Source organism: Lichenostomus cassidix, chromosome 7, assembly GCF_008360975.1.
Source record: "Lichenostomus cassidix isolate B80296 chromosome 7, HeHo_3.0, whole genome shotgun sequence".
Lineage (NCBI taxonomy): Eukaryota > Metazoa > Chordata > Aves > Passeriformes > Meliphagidae > Lichenostomus > Lichenostomus cassidix.
Window position 1 is genome coordinate 16,830,259 of NC_139488.1, and position 22,326 is coordinate 16,852,584.

The 22,326-nt window shown below is 38.0% G+C and overlaps 1 protein-coding gene across 2 annotated transcripts in view; it reads left to right on the plus strand.

The window, feature by feature from the left end:
- OLA1 (Obg like ATPase 1) overlaps nt 1–22,326 on the plus strand; it is a 130,969-nt gene that overhangs the window by 13,947 nt on the left and 94,696 nt on the right. The window contains exons 1-3 of one of the 2 annotated variants that reach the window (XM_085066428.1): nt 20,222–20,331; nt 20,571–20,671; nt 22,087–22,230. In XM_085066428.1, coding sequence (XP_084922554.1) covers nt 20,571–20,671; nt 22,087–22,230 — 245 coding nt within the window. In that variant the 5' untranslated portion in view covers nt 20,222–20,331. Of the gene's footprint in view, nt 1–20,221; nt 20,332–20,570; nt 20,672–22,086; nt 22,231–22,326 lie in introns of those variants that run through there. The other variant, XM_085066427.1, reaches the window with a different exon arrangement.

Genomic DNA, 22,326 nt, shown 5'->3' on the forward strand with positions numbered 1-22,326 from the left:
CCTATGCTATTGAGAGCTTAACCCATAGAATCAGCAGTGTGTCCTGCTTACCTTAAACTTGCTCTTTATCATGGAGGAGACATCAAAGAAGAATAAAAGATCTGGAGGCCTCTTTCAAAGATTTTGTAGAGATTGTCCACTTGGTCACATTGTGCTTTAAAGTCTTTTTCCTTTTCCAAAGCTTTGTATTTGTCACTTTGCCCAGGAGAGTTGCTGGGCCAATCTCCTCAGGATGTGTTCTGGCCTTCCTCTACTTTAAGTACTGCTACAAAAACAGTCTACTTGAAGAGAATTCTGCAATCTTTAACTACACATATACAAAAACAGCCTATGCTTCCTAATATGCTGCTTCAGGCCCTTACATTCCAATCTGGTTTGCATCGCCCTTTAATTATCTGTCTTCTTATTGTGATCAAGTGAATTTTTACTAATCTCCACATTTATTGTTAAGGTAAATAGATGCTGCTTTTAATCAGTATGGAGGGCCAGACCAATGCAGTTCCAAGTAACTTAAGTCAACTATAAAGGGTTCAATGTGTGTATAATTACAGAGGACATCAGCTATTCACTCCAGTCTAATTTCAGTGTCTCTTTAGAGAGAGACCTCTTCCTTTTCCCTGCTCCCCTCTCACCTGATTTGCTTCCCACTGCTCCGCAAAGCCAGTGAGAAGAACACAGTGGAGGCCAAGCCAGCAGCAGCCCTCCTGAACTCCAGGCTGGATTAATTTAGTGGATTGGAAGTCCTAGGTGAGTATAAGCATACGGGTACAATATAACACCTTCTTCCAACAAAAAAGATTGATTGCATCTTAGCCTCGGTATTAAGTGTGCTATTATCAGAAGAAGCTGGAATAATGCATGCAGTCACTTTAAAAGAAAGCAGGTTTCCTTTGCGAGCATACTTATTATTTCAATAGTATTTGAGAACTGTTTTAATAGTGGCCACGTTGTTGCTTACTAAAATATATTTGAATTGAACACGTATATATCAAGGTATTTTTTCTTAATTTTAGTTTGAATTATTCCTGAAGTTCTCATTAAATTTACCATTTGTAAAGGACAGATTAAATGAAATTGGCTTTTAGAAAAATAGAGCTGGAAATTATTTTGGCCTTTGTGACCTGGAAGAGGTGATAATTTGCTGCAGCACTAGATACTGGACATATCTGACATTTTAGGTATTCCCTCATAGTTCCAGACCTTTGTACAGATGAACTCCACCTGGGACAACTCAGCAGTCAACTTTTTCTTACCTTAATGTAAATGAGAAGACTACAGCTATCTTAATCTAGGTGGACACCACCAATGGAAAATTAAACCTGGGCAAGGGCAATGCTAAGAAAAGGATGTCTATTATCCACAATAATGCTCCTAGCATTTTCTAAACAGCTATTACCTGTGTCTATACATAATTGTCCTTGTTACAGTAACGTTGCAATCCTTCATTTTGAACAGTTACAGAAATCTCTCTCCACTGACTTTTCCATATGTAAACAACCTATACAGCATTTTGTAATGTAAAACAAATGTGGTAAGTAAGTCCCACATTAAAAAATCATTTAGAGTGGAATGTCTGAAATGCTCAAGGGATTTTGGGGGGGAGGTTAGAAAATACCACCACTTGCACTCAGTTTCCAAATACATTCCCATATATGCAGATGAGTGTCAGTAGGACCTATAGAGCATCGTTGCTGAATTTGGATTGTCACTGAGAACAGATTAACTCACTTTCTCTTTTGCAAAATGATGCAAAATAAGCTGTAGTGGGTTTTTGTTATCTAATGTTTCCCATGGCTTTTACTGCCCATGAACATAACTAAATTTTATATTGACAATAAAAATATTTATCTATTTAGAAAACAACATGACTGCAAAATTCCCAGTTACAGCAAAACAGAGGCCAAAATCTGTATCACCACACCCCTCCATTCGAATTCTTTTCAGATAAAACACGCTAGTTACTCTAATTGAAAGGTGATTCTCTGTAGGGGCAGACCATTATACACCTCAGAGGGATTGAAAACAGTGAAACAAAATGCAAGTTTCACGTTTCTAAAACCTCATTTCCATATTAAAAAATGGGATGTTCACAATTCCCATGCAGTACTTAACACAGTGTAACTTGATCCTCTGTGATGTATTTTGGAGGAAGTTTAGCAAAGCTCCACGGTTTGTTCACCTGAGACATGTACAAAAAGATGCCCTGTTTGTCTGGATTTTTGTAAACATTGTGGCTGAAAGCACAGCTCTAAGAAGAAGAGCAGGCGGTGTCTTCCAGCTCTTTCCTAATCACTGTACATCATCCATATGTAAAATCAAGTAGCCAGATCTTTCAGCTAGTACCCAAGTTATTATGAACTAACTTCAAAATAATCTTGATCTGAGTGAGGATTACATGCTCCTATTCAAAGTAAGACATTGAAGTTTGTGCACATAGAAACTTGTGCTTGTTCAGAGGAAATGTTCTAAAAGGGTGTAAAATGTAAAATGCAATTGCAAGCTTTGGAAAGATATGTTGCATGATGCTTTAACTCCAAAGACTGTTTTGGAGCCCTCTTTTCCCAGCAGTAGGGGTGTTTCCAGGTTTCCTGAACGCAGAAATGCATTTTTCCAGGGAGTAGCTGTGGTACCCTCAAACTGACTAACCACATTCCATGAAGCAACAGGAGCACAGGAACGTCTCTTTGTGCCAGAAGTGCACACTGGAGATGCTACAAAATGTGGTTTATGGTCCCATGTGAGGGATGAACTCAGCCCGTATAACACCAGATGTTCTAATGGTGTGCAAAAACCTGCAGTATCTGGAATTTTGCAGCTCCAATGCTGAAATTTTACCAACACTAAATATTTGCAGATGGTGTCTTACCTTACTTACAAGTGTGAGTGTCTGCACACTCACACTTGTAACTACATAAGGGAGAGGGAGGGGATCTCTGTAAATAAACTGCTTAAAAAGAAAATCAAATAGTCAAACTAAGAGCTTGGTAGTTTGATATTAGATTGCCTATTGTTACAGTATTTTTCAAATAGCTGTTACCATAACAACATATTTTTTCTTTAAATTTTTTTAGCTATTTGGAAAAAAAATTCTTGCCGAATTTTTCCATAATAGCTTCCATTTATAGCACTGTCTTCTGTTGGGGAGGCCAGCGCTGATGTCTCCTGCTGTCACAAGTCACTCACACATCTAGCAGATGTTTTGTTTGATAAGGCAAATTTGAGCTTTATAGAACACGTTGTGGTTTTTCATCCATCCCCAAAGAGCAAATATCAGTTAGGATGAGATTCCAAACTGATCATTTGCTAGGAGACAAGGTACATGATACCTTGTCAGTGGAATGTGACCCACACCTGAAAAGTTATCCCAGACTGAGCTGTAAAGATTCTCCTTTAACATAGCAATAGTGTATCAAGCACCAAGAGACAGACCTTGGAGCCATATATTTTACAAGAACAAAACAAATGAAAAGGAGAAGGAGGAAAAGAGGAGGTAAAAATCCTGTAGGAGGTATTTTTCTCCTATTCTATAGCATGTATTTTACTAAACTCTTAAAGTAAATGCTGTAGATGAGAGTGGATTATCTCTGTCAAACAAAAGTAAAAACAATTGGAAAAAGTGAAAGAAAAGGAATCCACTTTAAACATTGATGCTGCCCCAGCAACACTGGCACTTTTACTTTGGATTCAAGTAATTTGCAAGACTAAGAAATAATCACTTTTCCAGGCCCTCCACGGCTTGAATGTGGCAAACATGTTAAGATTATTATATTTAATAATTTGCCTGCTAATACCATCTTGTTTCTGGAAACAGAGACAAAACTATTTTTTTTTGCAAGGCTTATTTTGTAATAAGTTTTTTCATTTTATAATCAGTTTTTTTATTTTATAAGCAGCTAGGACCATATTTTAGTGTATGTTGTCTAATTTTTTTTAAGCATTTCATGCAGAATAAGAGAAGGTTCCATGAAATACTTGAATGTAATACAAAATTTCTCAGAGGAGAAGGAAATATTACCATATGTTATTTCTGTGTTAATTACCTGGATAAAAATGAGTAGCAGCTAGGCAGCCTGTAGGGCATGCTACTTTTCTAGAGAAGGTGTGCAACTGTGTACATCCAGATATGTACATATGTGTGTGCCCATGTTTTTTTGTACTAGCTGAAAAGAATATTTAAAAATCTTTAAATGTAAAAGGTGTGCAAGTGTAAATGACATTGTAAAACAAAGTGGTTGTCTGGTCGTAAGGCTTCAATGAGACTACTGCCACAAGATCGTATCTTCTGTTTAGTTTGTGAAGGTATAAAACATTTCAGTAAACCTGAAGACAGCAGTGTTGAAAACAGCATCACAAATGTTGCTCTATTTAAAATTCTGAATAGACAGGGTAAAGTTTGGATTTTTTTTTTCCAATGTGTAGCTGAAAATATTTCTGTAAGTAAATTATTTCCCCCCACATTTCAGTTTATTTAAAAGCATACACTTTGATGTATTTCCACTTTTAAGAATGCTAGTTCCAGTGTTAAGAATGCAACAAGTCCAGCATTAGTCTGTCTGCTGGAATTTCTAGTTTAGCAACAGAGCTGTGTTGGGTTTAACTAACACATTTTGGTCACAAATGATTTAATATAAAAAGGTGAAAGTGGTACTACAGATGCCTGCAACTTGATTATGTTAAGAATGTTCATCCACCCGCTGTCCATGAGATTTTCTTTGCTGCAGTGAAGTTTCTCAGCCTGAAATAATTTCATACTAGCAACAAATCTGAAGTTTTGAAATCAAGTGACAAGTATTACATGCTCCTCTTTTATGCTCCATATTGGTTGTATGTGCATGTAAAAAGTGTTTATGAGATGCATTAAATTTATTAACAACTAAAATCTCTTGCATTCACACCACTCTGCTGTAACTAGGATTGGGAAGACAAGCTTCAAACAAAAAGATCTTTCATACCGTGCTCCAGGAGTGTGACCAGTCATGGTAGGTTGCTCTTGGACTCATAACTACTGAGAGGACTTTTGAAATGGGCACTATTTGAACTTCTGAGCATGGTCTATAATCTTGCTTAATAATTACATCAACTGTGGCAGTTTAATTCAGTGTAGGTATCTAAAACAATTCCTGAAATTAATAATAGGCATGCTTTATAGCTTATGCATGTCAAAAGTTATAAGACAAGACTCATCATGGAACTTAACTGTTTTATCATGACTTTTTAAATAGTCCAACCATTTAAAACAATTACATAACATTTTTTCTCCAATTTTTAAAACAATAAATGATTCTTTGCATTTATAGGGTTGAGTATAGTTAGGTGACCTCTACAAAAACTTCCTCTTTGAAGTGTTCTCTGAAGGGAACTTCAAGGCAGCTGAGTGCCTCAGATTGTGATTTTGTAAGGTTTTGATGCTAGAAAATTGTTTAACAAACAGCTCCAAAATACTGAGATTTTGATTAAGAACATACAGTGCCACAGTATTTAAATAATATAAAGTTTGAAATCTAACATGTGGCTGAAGAGTATGTGTTCCACATGGTTAGGAGAATGGGAATGGGGGCATACCAATGTCAGAGCAGGAGGAAAATAGTTATACAAAGCCAATTAAACTATTGTTTAGGAATGTATTAAACTTGTTTCTACTTGTGCCAGAACTTTTCCTCTAAATTCATGGTTGAAGAGGATGCTCCTTTAGCAGCATAGGGAGTTGGGATTACTGTTGCTTTGGTTTTTAAATGTACATACTGTATGACTCTGCAGAACCCTGGATTTGGTTAACATTGACTTCTCAGCAGAGAACAGTTTGGGAATATTAGCCTAACTTCTTAATATAGTAATGTGTGAATAATATAACTCAGGGGATGTAGCTGAGTGTAACAGTCTTGAAGAGCAATGCTCACACTGAAATCAGTCTTAGGGCCTCAGCACCTTTCACTGTAGTTAAATTCCTATAGAGTTTCAGACCCTTCTCAATGTTGAAACTTTACTCATAAAAGAGCACTTGGCCAAGGGAAGTCTTAGTCTGTCTGAGGAAGCAAAATACTACTGTATTTGGAGTCTTTCCAATGACAGGACTTGAACTAATATTAGGAGATACTGTACTGGCCTACACTGAGGGGTTCATTTAAAAATCCCACCTCATTTATACCCTCATTACTACTAGATTAGGATTGCATCTAATGCCATAGTAATTATATATTAGCTGTATATATTAGCTCTAGGATGGGATCTGATGTGTTTGCATACAAGTATTTATTTTACTAAGTGAAAAGGAGAAAATACCTACTCAACTCTGGCATCATATATCTATCCCCAATTGCATATAGACCTTTTACATTCTAAACCAGAAAAAATTTCTGATTTTAATTTCTATTTTGGGGTAAGACAAGAGGGATTAAAAAAAAGCCAAAAGCATTGATTAAAAAAATTAATGACAAGAGGAAAATACAAACTAATTGACCTTTTGATGTGAATACGTTAACATGAGAACATGCAAGCTGCTATTTACCATGCCATTGCAATGCTGCAACTGTCCAGACATAACACTGTAAGAAGATGAAGTATACCTGTAATTCTTATTGATGCCAACATTTCTTTGTTGTTTTTATGGTTGGAAGTAGTGGGTAGCCACAGAGATGTGTACAGTGGAAAAGATTCATAACCTGCATTTCTGAGCAGTTTCACATTTGATCTATCAATCTGAAGAAAATACATCCAAATGCAGTTCTCTATTAGTAATGGGAAGTGGTTGCAATGTGAATATGCATTCAGCAGTGCACTATGTAAAATGGACAATGAAATGAAAGTTATTCTGTCTTCAGATCAACGTAGGCATAAATCTTAAAAATGTGATGAAAAGAGCCCATTCAGCAAGCCCTGCTAATTATATCTAGCCCATACTCGCAAATTATTTAATTGTGGATTGGTACTACTAAATCTTAAGGGTTATTTTGCAGTTGTTGGAATCAACATTAAAAATAGTCTCCATTTAATCTCTTTCAGAAGAGTTGAAACTAAATGTTACAAAACCAAAATGTAAATAATGAATAAGGGTCTTATAGCCATATTATTATCTAATGACTGGAATCTAACTTCACAATCATTATAAAACTTATTTTTTAGTGTTCATTCACCCCACTAGAGACATTATTTAATAAATATTTTAAAAGGACATTTTAATAAGCAAATCTTTGTGAGTTGGGGTTTTGAGACTGTAGATTACCTTCTTTAATCTCAGCTAAACAGGAGATAGTCTCCCAGAATTCTTCAGCACTTTTAGTTAGGGGTTTTTTCTCTCCCCCTAGATAGTTTCCCTGGGTGAATTTCCAATCTGTTGATGCACATTCCTACCACAGCTCACAGTCTACTGCAATTTCAAAACTAAGTAGGCTGGTATTTCTTCAGTCAATAACACTGAAAGGTACATAATGAAAAAGGAGGAAAACCTTAAAACCATTAAAATACCAAGTATTTTCAAAGTGCTTAACTCATGCAGTGTTCAGGAATTACATAAATTTAAAACTGCAGTACTGAAGTTGCTGACAAAATGCTTTTTACTAGTGAGCTCTTTGTCAGGTATGGAAAGGTTAATCAAAGTCTGAGGTGGCCTTGTTGTTAAATTTTTTTTTTCCAGCAAGACTGGTCTCTCAGATACTGACGCATTGAGTTTTCACCTGATGGATTGTTGACGAGGCTTCACAACCAAATCCTCACTTGGCTCTAGGCAAGTTCAAGTTAAGCTGTTTGTATCCATGTCACTTTGGACGTGTCTTGTTTTGTGAGCAATTAAAAAAAATAGGTCATGTTTTGTACTCTGGAGATATTGCTGTTTATGATTCTCTCAAAATTTAAACATTTTGCATGCCTCGGACCACTTGCAGGGTAAATGGAGTCCCCTGCTGAGTAGCTAATAGGGGAACTCACACTTTCAAGAAAAGTGTGTCTAATAGCAGGGGATTACTATAAATCTCGTGGTTTGATGTACACCCTCGCTTAAATGTTACGGGAGTGGCTTCAGTATCCTGCAGCTTCTGCATCCCACTTGTAGCTGCAGCCAGGCATATTTACAAATTTAGTGAAGGCAGAAATTTTTAAAGAAGAGTTACCTATTCTCCTTAGAGAAATCAAAAATCAAAAATTAGGTAATCAGTTTAGCTTTCTTCCCTCCTTCAAAATGGTACATGTGCTTATTATTTTTGAGTTGAAGTCACACCTTTGGGGGATTTTGAGTTCTGTGATAGTTGAATATGGACTATGTATATGTTTATTCAATTTTAAGTAGAGAAAGTAAAAGCAGTAAAACTACTTTTGAAATTAATTTATAAACTGAGTGCAGTTTATATTGTGCATATTCTGTGTTGTGCACTAGATAGTATTGATATGAAATTGACCTCTGAAGCAAGAAAAAGGTCCAATCAGAAAATACTTATTTTGTAAACATAACGATTGCATTTGTTCGTGGCATACTGTTGGACATAGCATCTCCCAGATATTGTTTGTGATTCACAGACTGCTGATTCTTTCTAAAGGAATCTCTGGAAATTTTCGGAAAAACTAAGTTCATCCACAGAACATCATTTGTGCAATTAATGGTTTTCACTAATTTTGTAGTTTCCTGAAACACTAGAGAAGCTTCCTAGCTTTTCTTTTCTAAGCCAAATACCTCTTGAGCTTTGTTCCTGAAAGCCCTTGCTTGGGTGTTTCTAAGACAGCTTGATGTTCCTCAGCTGGGCAGAAGGCACTTAAGCAGGTGCTAAGTGTAATAAGGCTAGACAAGAGACCGATTGTGTTTTAATTGCCTTATTCCTCTCCTAGCTTTGGGAAGTGGATGGTGCATCGTGATCATTCTACTGTTCATACTTTCAGGTATAGACCGGGGAGGTGGCTGGGATTTGTACATGATACAAACAATGTGGTCTTTTTATTAATCTGGCTATTAAAGATACTTTGGTGGCTTGCACAGCTGTCAGTCTGACAGTAGACATAACTTTAGCTTCTGTTCTGTGGAGGTCATTTACCCCCTGTGTTATCACAGCAGTGAGGTGAATACTGGCACTGGTGACCATCATCTCTTTTCTGACTGAATGCTGTTCCTAGGCATTTTGTGCTTCACAGTACACCTCTCCAGAGAAGAGGGGATCTTAAGCTCAAAAGACTCCTGAGGCAAATGGTATTTCAGTCTCATTGAAATCCAGTGGTGCAACAAGCACTGATCAAAAGCCCCACAGAAATCACAGAAGAAATAACAGGAGAGACTTGAGATCACCTGAATCCGTGAGTTCTTACCCTGCCTTGCAAATAGTTGAGTTTGCAAATGTTGCTGCTGGTGTTGCTAATTCCCTTGAATACTTGACCCATGAGATTGAAAGTGAACTGATAGGATGTTTCTTATGTTGCCACACATGAATAACTCAAAAATATGCAGAAGGTTTAGGCAGAGTATGATTACTGGTTTCCTACAAGGAAGTCTGAGTTGGTAAGTGTATTGAGATTTGTGTTGTGGGGACTTTCAGTGACTTAGAATCTTTCTTCATTGTTGAATGCCTTTAAAATAGCCCATGTTTCTGCTGGGATCATGCAGAAGACATTAGCCAGCATGAAAAGTATCACAGATAATTGCAGTGAGAAAGGTTAACTTTATCTTAGATTCATTTGTGAAGTCATCTGGATTTTTATTCAGTGAAATATGCAATGAATGTGTGAGGCTCTATTTTTTTCTAAAGTATATTTTCTTCATTTTTAAGCTTATTTTTAATAGTGTGAATTTTTCTATTTTCTGTGTATTATAATTGTTCTTTTACTTTGAAAACAAGACATGGTTTGTCTCTTTGCATAGCAAAATAAAGAATGTCATCATGAGTCTGCTGAATTAGGGAAAACAACATTGATACATGGATACATTGAAACATTTTTTAACTCTTGTTTTCTGTAATAGGAATTGAGGTTGATAGGGACAGTAGTCACATAGTATTTTTGTTTGTTCTACTCTGAAACAAAGAATGATGAGGACTGGGACTTGCAGATTCATAAAAGGGCAAGTATGTTTCCAATCTAAGAGTTAAGAAAAGAGAAGAAATCATTCAAGTTACTATTTAATGATGGACTGAAACTTGCATTTGAGTAATGACTTCATAACTTATCCCAGATAAAATGAACAGAACCTTTTACCTGGAAGATAAAAAAAAATAGTAATATTATTCTCAACCATCTACTTAAGAAAATTGGGTATAAATTGACGTAAATTGGTTATTGAAGCAGAGGTACCACTAAAATTGTGACTGATTCTATTAAGTCTTCTCCCACTTTGTGCTGCAAAACAATCTCATCTTCTCATTAGAATAGTTGAAAACAGCTCTGTGAGTGACTGTGGATTTCTTTGCCAGAGTCTATAAATGTTTCAGATGCATTTGTCAGGCCATACACCAGTTACATGTTAACATTAGCCAAAAATAATGACACTTCATTGTTACAGAACTAACATAACACAGCTATTCAAACTTGGCCACCTACCTATGCATTCCAATCTACAAAACACTGTGAGGGAAGAAAATTGAAGTGGGATCATCATTTGGCAGATACATATCATAAATTAGTGATCTTCCCAAGGCTTTTCATTGCACCAGCAGTGCAGCTAAATAGCTGAGGCACCACGCTCACATTGTAAGGGAATGGGGTAAGAAGAAATCATTAATACAAACATTATTAAACAGTCATTGATTTTTTGGAAGATAAACTGAAGGACATAGCATTCTCAGCTATAGCTACAGAATACTAGTTCTAGACCCAGTTCTAGACCTTTTGTGAAGATCATGTGATCTGATCTCCAATCTATTTTCACTTGGGTACCTGGCTCCACCACACACCTGTTTTGGCACTACTGATTTTTCTTGCAATGAATAATTTCTGGCTAATCTTGGTTGCCATTGCCAAACCTGCTTTGCTCTTTTTGCCAAGGTATTGTGGGGAAGCTGTGCTCACTGGTCTTGCTGTCAGCCTTTGTGCCTGCTTGGAGTTTTGCGGGTGGCTCACCTGCTCCAGGCCACCAGCTGCCCTGGTGAGACAGGGATAGTGTTTCCAGCCCCTGGGCAGTGAGCTGGAGCCACCAACTGGGGCATTTCATATTTTTCTTCCATAGAGAACTTCAAGGAATTTCAATACTTTTACCTCAAATGGAAGGAAACAGGATACACAGGAACCAGGTTTTCTCTAATTAATACCACAACACCCATTTATTTTGGTGGGAGAGACTGTAGCCAATTGTAAATACCATTATAAATGTTTTTTGAAATGCTGGTGTACTTTTGCAAGCCTCTCCAGGTCTTTAAGGCCTTTAAGCTTTCCATCTGTTATTCAAAATGAAACACTAATGGATATAATTTTACAGAGTATTTTAAAACAACAAAACAAAAAAAAAAACCTGAAATCACTGACATCCTTGGTTAGTGTTTTGTAATTAATATTTTTTCCCCTTTGAAACCACTAAAGCACTTCGCGGACAAAATTACTGTGCCACTACTATCAAATAAGGTAAGAAATATTTTATAATATTTTGATCCCTATCTTTACTCCACCTTATATTATGGCATATTCATTGTTCAAACTGGTGAATTGATGGTTAAATTTAAATATTTTCACACTTTTGGTTTTCATCATGCATTTGACAAAACTCAAATATAACTAATTAGTACTGAAGTACAACTTTTCATTTATCATATTTTTGCAGATATATTTTTAAAACATTTATTCTGATTGCTTGTTTATTATGATATGCTGCTTCAAATTAAAATGTTAGCTTGTTTTAATAAGAATTCTGAAATCTGTTCATACATCTTTCCTATAAAAGCCAACAAAAATTCTGTTAGTCCCATAACTTAGTGGTATTGCTGTAAACATCCCAAATTGTATATGTTTTTACCATTTTAAACAAAGATGTTCAGTGCTAATATTTATTCCTCAACTTCAATATCTTTTTGGAACCACTATCCTAAGAAATAGATAATGTTTGAAAGAAGGCAAATTATTAATGCAGAGCAGCATAGTCGTCGATAGGCTACAAAATACACTTTAAAAATCATGCTTTTACAAACATGGCACAGACTCTGCTGTAGCACTGTATGCTCTAAAAGCTGCAGATATATTTTAGAAAACACTGATGAAGCCATTACTGCTTCATGCATTTGTTCATAGTATATATCATTATTCAAGAAATTTAAGAACCATAATGATGGAAAATCACACAGAAAGAAAAGGAACATGGACTTTGTCAGAAACAAGGGCTACATTTTTATTCAAGAGGCCCATAATGATGGAAAATCACAGTGAAAGGCAGAGACGAAACAGGGATCCCATAAAGGGACTGACACACCACAGTGGCACAAGTAGCAGAACCGTCATAGCAAGTGGATAAAAATAAAGAAAACAAAATTAACTAGAGAAGAGCTGGATTCAGGGATGAAGCAGAAAACAGAAACAAATCACAGTAAATGCTGAAGATTAATTTCAAAGAATCTGCTGAGAATGAGTGCAGAGACAAGTTCCATCAATATTAATGAAACTGAAATAGAACTCCAAACGACCATGAGTACAAAATGGCACACAAAGCATTTTCTTTTAAATAGGTTGGAGATTAGATCATAAGACCTTCCCAAAAATGAACAGAATACACAAAAGATGTTATTATGGGAAAAATGATAAACAATCACAACATAATTAATATTTCTATAGTTCTTTTTTAAGATTTATCAGCACACATATTTATTATAAAAGGATGGTTTATAGAAGAGATATTTAGGAAAATAAGCTGAGTATTTTCTCATGTCCAATGTCCTACAAATACCTTAAAGGGATCTTGTATAACTTCAAGCAGCAGTCTTTGACTTTTTTAAAGCAGTCTAAAAGAGCTAGACACCTCAAATCCCTTATAATACTTTCCACTTCAAGTTTATATAATAAGCAAGAAAATATTATTGCCCACTTGCAAGTGAAGAAAGAATAAATGTTATATGTAACTTGATAGTCAAAAGCTCTGTGCAATCAGGAAATATACTTTTCTTCCTAAATTACTTAAGCTGCCCCCTCCTGAGTACAGGCCATGGAGCTTTCAGAGATTTTCATATTCTTGACATTAAAAATTTTTGCCCTACCAGCTGACAACTGAATTCACTTCTCGTCAGATAGCCTATGGTTAGAAACAAGGCGTCACACTTTAGAAGCCTGATTTCTAAAAAAGACCAACACAAATGTGTAATTTCTCAGATGATGTTGTCAGGAGTCCTGTAAATTGTGACTGGCAGGTCAAATATTGTAAAATCTTTAGCACAAGAGCGAAGCAAGTGAGTACCTTTTTCAATAAAGATTGCTCTTCCCTACAAACATCCGTTGTGACAGGCAAAATTTCAGTGTCACAGAGAGATACGATCAGTCTTTTTCACTTACATAAAAAATTAAACTATTAAAGGTTTTTTCATCTGTCACAAGAGTGGCCATGTCTTTCTTCTCATAGCAGGTCACTGATGTTATTTCAGTGCCTTCCCACAGCTGGTCAGCAGTAGTTCTCCACTTGACAGTTCTCAATGTGCTTGCTGCCAATGCACAAACCTTTCTTTTACATTGTAGTAAAGATGTGATGATCTAAATAAAGCTATTGAGAGGCATAAAAATACTTTGTAAGGCAAAGGTTTGGCTCAAAAGGGAGACTTGGATATAAAATACTGGAATAAGTGTAAAAAAAGATGTAGATTAGGTTTGGCAGAAAAGTAGTTCTTTGTGGTAGGCTATGCTCTTGTGTTTCTTCAGTGGTGCAGGAATTGCATAGTGGCAGCCAGTAGTTAAACTCTGGGTGAAAGTCCCTCTCCAGAATTTATTTAGGTTCTGAAATCCCTAGTGAAATCTGTGTCCACGCATTCATGCTGTTAAGTCAAACTTTCCTTGTACCCGCAAAAATAATGCAATTGTGAGGCAACAGAATTTCTATGGTCATGTGTTATTTCTTAACATGGTGATAGTAGTCTTTTCCACTTGATAAGTAATTTGTCAGTGTTTCGGAATAGGATTTCATTGTCTTTCCACAACTCTTCTGCAAAGGTGTTCTCAAGCTTTGACTGCTCAGCAAGCACTTTTGCCAGCCCAGTCCTGTCCTGCTGTGTGCATCCTCCAGACCAGCAACTAGCAGGGCAGGACAGTGATTCCTTCCTGATACTGATATGAATGTAACTCTGCTTTAGGAAAACAGTGCATAGGATACACTGGGAAGCTGACTGCTAAACAGGTTTGTATCAGGTGCATTGGTACCTGAACTGTTGTTGCCAGATGATGGTGGGTGCAAGGCAGCTGTGACAAGGCACTTTTAGAGATGAGGACTGTCAGGGTCTCTGCAATTGCCGTGGACTCTTGGTTTATGCTGGCACTACCAATAGTGTGCATATACAGGTTGTTTCCTGAGTTAAAATATGGCAAACCCCACATTTACAGATGAAAGTACTGCACAGTCGAGAATAGAAAGTTTAGAACAACTTTGTAAGTAAATCATGGGGAAAACATTGGTGTTGAGTGAAGCTTTGCTGAGCTTCTAAGCTTTTCTGAATAGAGAATTATGAAATTACAAAGTAGCTAAGAGGTCCTCTCCTGAACGCACAAGTGAGGCATAATTGCATTGTGACTTTTTCCTTATAAATAAGAACACTACCATGAAATTAAAGAAATATAATATTTATATGATCTGAGTTTTAAATTGATTTTTATTGGATTTTTGTAATATAGTAGCTGAGCTATGAGGAAGAAATGACTGGATTCTTATTATAACCACAAGAATGTATTATCAGCAGTATGCCATTAGTATTTACTTGTAAACTGAGGCATTGTACAAAATAAATCTCCATTGTATTTACAGAGGTCACTGTAATCCTAATGTAGAACAGAAACTCACCCCACCTTTTCTAGGGGTGTAGTGCTACCTATGACAGTGTCTGGATTGGACTGAGGTATACACTCATCTGTTCATGCTAAATGATGTACCTTCATGCTGCAAAACCAGCTGATTGCAGTTGGAAACTCTCAAAATTTTCATATGCAATCCCATCTTGAAGGTGTAGTCTGTATCCCTTTTACCATCTCTCTATGTGCATAGGGGTGATGTGCTTTGGGGCTTTAATGAATAAGCCCACAGGAACATGTCCCATCCCCTTTCTGTGCACCTGGTTCCACATCCAGCCATGCACACAATTTTTGTGAGAACTCTGGATGACCTGGTAAAGGTTGCAGATTTTCCAGAGCATAAAGAATTCTCTGCTATTTTGCAGTGTCCTAATTATTTCCCACAAGAAACTCTTTTTCTAGGCCTCTAGCAATATAGATGAATATTATTAATCCCTTTTATCTGAACTTTTCAGGTTATAAAATACTTCACAATCTGAAGTTATGAAGTAGAATAAATATAATACAGATTAAATTTAAAATACTTCCAGAATTGCTGCATTATGTCCTTCAATATTTTGTTTGGTTTTCATTTTACAGTCATTTTGCAAATATGTAGTGTATAAAATGTATAATTATCACCTAATTAACGTAGTTTATTAGTAGCTCATTTTGTTCTTCCATCAAAACAGAATGGATCTTATCAGGCTAGAATATAACTGCTCAATCTGCATTAGATCCAGAATGAGGTTTGTGGCTTTTTTCCTGAGATCATGTCTTTTAAGTTCAACTAGCCAGATCTCTCTACACATTTTTCTACTGTGTTCAATATATGAAGTCATTCTATCTATCCTAAGTTACATCACAAACATTTTTGTGCCCTAGAAGAGAAAGATGAAATGTCTTTGAAAGCTAGCAAGAGTCTACTATTCTTGCATAGACATTTAACTGCACACAGTTAAAAATCTAGGCTAAATGCCAAATATTACATTATTTTAGCTTCTGTTTGCTTTACTTTTTTTAAAGTACACAAATATAGTCCAAATTCAGAGACAGAAGTCTCCCTACTTGTAAATTAGAGGATCTTCTTTCATGTTCAATAACATCCTTCAAGGCATGAGAAGTATTTAATACTTGTGTTCCTTTGTCATGCGTAGTTGTTCAACTATCAAGCATGTTGATTAATCCAAAATTCAGTGCTACCATCTACAACACTAAATAAAGTGAAATCTAAATATTTTCGTTAGACCACTACCATTTATTTTAAGTGTTTTCATGTCATATGGTTTCATTTGTCAAAAAAAAAAAAAAAAAAAGGTCATGCTAGAATGGTCCTAGCTTCTTGGAGGCCTAGAAAAAGCCCAATATTGCTTACCTCATTATCAGTCCCAGTTTAATTTTTTCTCTGTTTTTGTTAGTATTAATCATAAAAATATTTTTATTTTATAGCAGTACTCTCATTTTGCTAAGGTATGGAAATGTTCAAAGTAGACCTGTCATTTTTAACTAAAATTTTATTAATTCGCTGGTAATTTGTTCCACTATAGAACCTCTCTCTTCTTGGCTTTCCTTCTTCTTGTCTTTCACTAGTGAAATGTCTTTCACTATTCTCACTGTGAACATCTCAGTATGCATTATTCTTATTCGTAACATTGTCCATATTAAAGTTACGAAATTCAGCTGATATTTCCAGAGTTATGATCTAGAAATATTAATAATATGTGGCAGATCAGACTGTTCTGCATGAGAACTAGATGCTTCTAGACTGACAGAGTTTGGGATACTGCAGAAAGGGGTGAGAGAGATGCTTTATGCCACTTTTAAAACAAGGACAGCTATCACAATACAAAAGAATGAAAATGCATAAATACAAAATGCAAAGTGTACTATAAATTTAAGTGTATGAAGAATGGAGTAAGGTTAGATTCTCTATGAAATCAGCTGAATCCACAGCTAAGAGAACAAACACTGTTGAACCCTAGCAAATATAATGTTTAAAAATATTGTATTCAAGCACAGATCAGCTGTGTGATGACTACCTTTAAACTTCACAGAACTCGATGAACACCACTGAGTTTAGACCATGCCCTTGAGTAGTGTTTCTTTTTAGTACTGAGTGTATTTATTACTGGGAGTCATCTGGCTGTCTTCAAGTGGCAGGGACCCAGGTAATTCTGAGCTGGGGTGTGCAAAAGCAGCTGTGTTCTTCTCACCCCCTGGGCTGTGCTGAATATTACCTGGTCACAGCAAGGATCAGGGGCTCTGTCTTTATTCTTTCAGTTCTACAAAACCACTTATTTTTGCAGTTAGCGGTGACTTTGCTGTAAATATATGTTCTGGGCAGCAGAAAGCAAAGATTATGTTGGTGGCAGAAACAACAAACTGTTTGTTCTATTACTGTCCCTTAAACATTGTTTTTAATCAGGTAGAGTTGCTCCAAGGCTTTTTGGCTTCTGCACATGATCCAGCTGTACAATAAGCAGTATTTGTGCAGTACTTCAGTGCTGGAGAGTTGACATTGAGATGATTGCTTTCTAGACGTTTGTGTTTTTTGCCATTAAACTTATAGAACACATTTTGAATGCAATATGGTCAAGATTATTATGGTTTAAACTATGTATGCCAGTTTCAAATGAGGTTTTCACCATTACGACAGATTTGGATACAAACATTCAGCCAAATAATGCAAACCTTGACTTTAAAACAATTTGAAATCAAAAGCATGTAAGATGAAGTGTTACATGGCCACAAGTTGATTTCTAGCTGAAGGAATCAAATGCTTTGAAGCCCTGTATCTGCATTTAGTGAAGTGGCCATGCTAACAGTAAATTAGATATAGGGACTATGGCGGGGGGAGGGAAAGGGAGAAGTGGGTCATTATTACAGTATGTTGAATGAAGAGCATAAATTAAAAACTGATACTCAAACTTGCACATTTTTGTACACACATCACTGACTTTGGTACCATATGTAGTCACATTAAAGTGCAGCAACAAAAGCAGGCAGGATCTTAATTTATTTTTCTCTTCCAGTCCAGCTGTTTTCCCCAATGGCTAAAATCAAAATTATACCTGTAGTAAGTTTTATTATTTGTGTACATACATAAACACACACACACACACACACACACACACACACACACACACACACACACACACACACACACACACACACTTCTTTACTTTTTGCATCAAACTTCCTATGCCTTATGCCTGAATTGTGCTTACAAACTTATAAGTTAAACATTTTTATTTTAAGGGAACAGTCAAAAATTTTATCTACTGAGAGCTATTGTGCCTAGACTGGACAATTGTCTGGCAATTGTCTGACAAAATGTTCGCATTGTGAGAAAATTTAATAAGCAGAAAAGCTCTCCAAGAGTAGTTTATCAGAAAGTTTGTGGCCTTACAGAGCTGGGCAAATTCATCCAGTACTGTTGCTGTGAAATAGTCTTGCATAACCCTACTTTCAGGACAAGTATGGATGAAAGTGTCTTGAAATTTAGAAGGGTAGAAAACTATAATATTTTTATTTCATTCCTGAAAAGGAAACTAAATTTGGTTACTGAAATTTGCAGTTTATGGATGTGAAGGATGCAGGGGCTGCTCTGCGTTTATTGATAAGTAATTTTTGTTAATTTCAATATTCCTGAATGTTCAGTGTAGTAATACATCAGCTTTATTCGACTGCTAAGTAACTGTATCTTTATCTGAATTAGATATACTTTTTTTCCCTTTCAAGTGTATAGTGATAGATTTTAAGACAGTAGAAATATCACATATATTACCAGCAAGAACTGACTTACTGATTATCACTATATGAATAGAAAAACTCTGGACAGTTATGGCATTCTCTTCCTCAACATTACTGTTGCAAAAATCTCATGTCACTCAAATATAAAATTGTAACAGACATTTTTAATGTATAATTTCAAACAAGGATTAGTAAAAGTGTCCTTTAAAAATTAAAAGTATGTTTAAAATTATATTCCTCTTACTGTGATAGAGATTATATGTATCTGATGATACTCTCACCTTGACTCCTTCACTTGGGTGTTTTTCAAGTTTTGAGAATTTTATCTTATGGGCTTAAAATAGGGCATGCTGTAAGAATAGTTTTTACTGCCTTCCCTCCTTCAATTTTCTTAGCAGGCAACACTTGATGGTGCCTGTCTTTAATGGTTCAGAGAAGCAGAACCTGAGTTAAAGAAAAAAGTCCAATTTTTTGAAGAGTCCTGATCTGACTTCTGTAACATTCTGCAATTAATTTTTCATAGATTCTAAATGCTTCATCTTCATAACCTCTCTGTTTTATTCCTAGATTATTTTATTAATTTGCCATGTAAATTGTTATAAGTAAATCACAATGTGTTTACAAGGGTCTCCTCCTGACCATACAACTCTGTATCTAGACAAGCACGAACAAGAATCTAGTGGTGTGCCTAAGCACCTGCGCTCCATTGGACGCAAAAAGCACATGGCACTTCTCTGGACATTGGGTATTTCACCTGTCCAGTGCTTCCTGCTCTAGTGCAGGCTTGATGGGTCGGAAACTGAAGACCAAGACCTTGGCCTGGAGGAGGCTTAGGGGGACCTTATCGCTCTCTACAACTCCCTGGAAGGAGGGCGTGTAGCCAGGCGGGGGTCAGGCTCTTCTCCCAGGCACCCATTGACAGGATTAGGGACATGGTCTTCAGCTGTGCCAGGGAAGGTTTAGGTTGGACATTAGGAGGAATGTCTTCACAGAAAGGGCGATTACATGTTGGAGCAGGCTGCCCAGGGAGGTGCTGGAGTCACTGTCCCTAGTGGCGTTTAAGAAAAGACTGAACGTGGCACTCAGTACCACGGTTTAGTTGACAAGGTGTTGTTTGGTCAGAGGTTGGACTGGATGATCTCAGAGGTCTTTTCCAACCTCACTGATTCGGTGATTTGCGCCCGCATTCGCTCGCAGGGTTAGTGCGGGCGCGTGGCTGTAGCGGTGGCTGCAGCGCTTACGTGTTGGCTCTGGGCTGTTCCGGCTCTGGGCAGTGCCAGCTCCGGGCTGCTCCGGCTCCGGGCTGCTCCGGCTCCGGGCTGCTCCGGCTCCGGGCTGTTCCCGCTCCGGGCTGCTCCGGCTCCGGGCTGCTCCGGCTCCGGGCTGCTCCGGCTCCGGGCTGTTCCCGCTCCGGGCTGTTCCGGCTCTGGGCTGTGCCAGCTTTGGGCTGCTCCGGCTCTGGGCTGTTCCCGCTCCGGGCTGTTCCGGCTCTGGGCAGTGCCGGCGCCGCCGGGCCGGGGCGGGGCGGTGGCTCTGGGTTCGCCCCGCCCGGCGCGACCTTTCCCCCCGCGGCGCTCCCGCCAATGGCGGCGCGTCGCCCCGCCCCTTCCGCCGGCGCGTCCGCGTGCGAGGGGCCGCTGGCGCTTGTTGCTCCGAGGCGGCTCGGCCGAGGTGAGCCGGGAGGGAGCTCGGCCGCAGCCGGCACCGCCCGCCCCGCCCGCGGGGAGCCCCGCGCCGCCCCCGGTCGCCGCCGCCGCGCCACCCCCGGCCGCCGCCGCGCGGGTGTCTCCTCGGCCTTCTGGAGGCGGAGGCCCCGGCTGGGCCGCTGCGCCGTGCCGGGAGGGGACGGGGCGCGGAGGGTGCGCGGGGGTGTCGCGGGAAGCTCAGTGTGCCCTCCTCTGTGCTTGCAGATGCCCCCGAAAAAGGGAGGCGACGGGGTTAAGTCGCACCCGATCATCGGAAGGTTCGGGACGTCCCTGAAGATCGGGATCGTCGGGCTGCCGAACGTGGGGTAGGTGTTCTGGGACGGGCAGGGACCCGAGGCGCTGTCGCGGTGCGGGCAGGTGCGGATAGGAGCTGAGCGACGCAAGGCTTACTGCTCGGTGATGGACTTCCATCTTTAGCTGGAACTGCTCGCAGGTGGAGCGACGCAAAACTGGCAGCGACAGGCAGGTGTGTGCGAGTCAGGACAAGATAGTAGTGAAGGGTTCAAAGAAAGGAAAAGTATTAGTAATTGCTGAGTTATATAAAACACTCGTGCTTCCCTTCTACAGAAGTTATGGCTCCTCACAGGAGCTGTACTTGAAGAGGAGGATGAATTGAATTGAGGATATACGTGTGAAACTTCTTGGTATTAATTCTTGTCTCATTTACTAAGATAAGGTCTCAGCATTCTTAAACTTTTAGCAAATTAGAGGAAAAACCTTTGTGCATGTCTCAAAGCTGGAAGCATTGCTTTCTTATGTTTCCATTATAGTTTATTTTATTTTTTTGGGGTGTAGGTAAGATGTACTCCATAAAGGAAGTAATTAGCTGTAGCATTGTACTGCATGTTAATGGAGATAAATAGCATTTTCAGTTATGTTATGGTGTAACTTTCAAAGAAAATGGTTAGTGACTTTTGAGCATGTTGGCTGTATGCAGAGAAGCTCCAAAAAACACAACAGCCTGAATATTTGTGGTAGAAGATCTGAGAGTTGATTGAGAACTTTCTCTTAGTAAATCAAGAATTGCTCTTTTTGTTTAATAAATGCCAGCTACTAAAGTAATCTGCTGCTTGGTTTAAGGGAAGGTGTTCTTTTTTTTTTCCCCTGATAGAGTACTTACAGGCTTTTTTCCACTGATATTTAACAAGGGTGAAAATAGTTTGGTAAGATACAACTGTATCTTCATATGCACAAAAAATTACTTGTAATTGATTGACTAGTGTGGTTTGCTTTCTGTGCTGCATTTTTCTCTTTTCATTGTTGACTTTTATTGCTTAGATACTGAAATTATTTTACTATATAAATAAATGTGAAGGAACAATACACTTGTGGAAAGAGCTGGTGAGTCATGGCAGAACTAGTTAAAAAAAAAGTTTCAGGCATCCTTATGGGTGTCTGTCTGTGCTTGAGGAAAATGAGAAATGGCCAGTAGGGCTGTGCATTGTTTTTGATGTAACTTTTTTTTTTTTGCTAACATGTATGTGCAATATATTTACTCAGAGGAATTTTCAAGGGTGGGGAGCAGAGGTGAGCATCACTGGGTTTCAGTGGGACATTGTAGATAGATGTGCCTTCTGCTAGAATCATGGAATGGTTACTGCTGTTCATGTAAAGGGAATGCTCAGTATGACTTTGTGTTGGAGTAAGATGTGGTTTTATCCCATACTTTTAAATGCTTCTGAATTGAACTACTTTAAGAATGCATGTATTTTGTTTGTAGGAAATCAACGTTTTTCAATGTGTTAACAAAGAGTCAAGCGGCAGCAGAAAATTTTCCTTTCTGCACTATTGATCCAAATGAGAGTCGAGTACCTGTGCCAGATGACAGATTTGACTTTCTGTGCCAGTATCACAAACCTCCGAGGTAAATCAAATTCTTAATATTTTTCTTAAGTTAGGCAGCTGAAGTAGTATTACCAAACTAAAACTTTTTCATAGGAGTTTAATGCAACTGTAATGT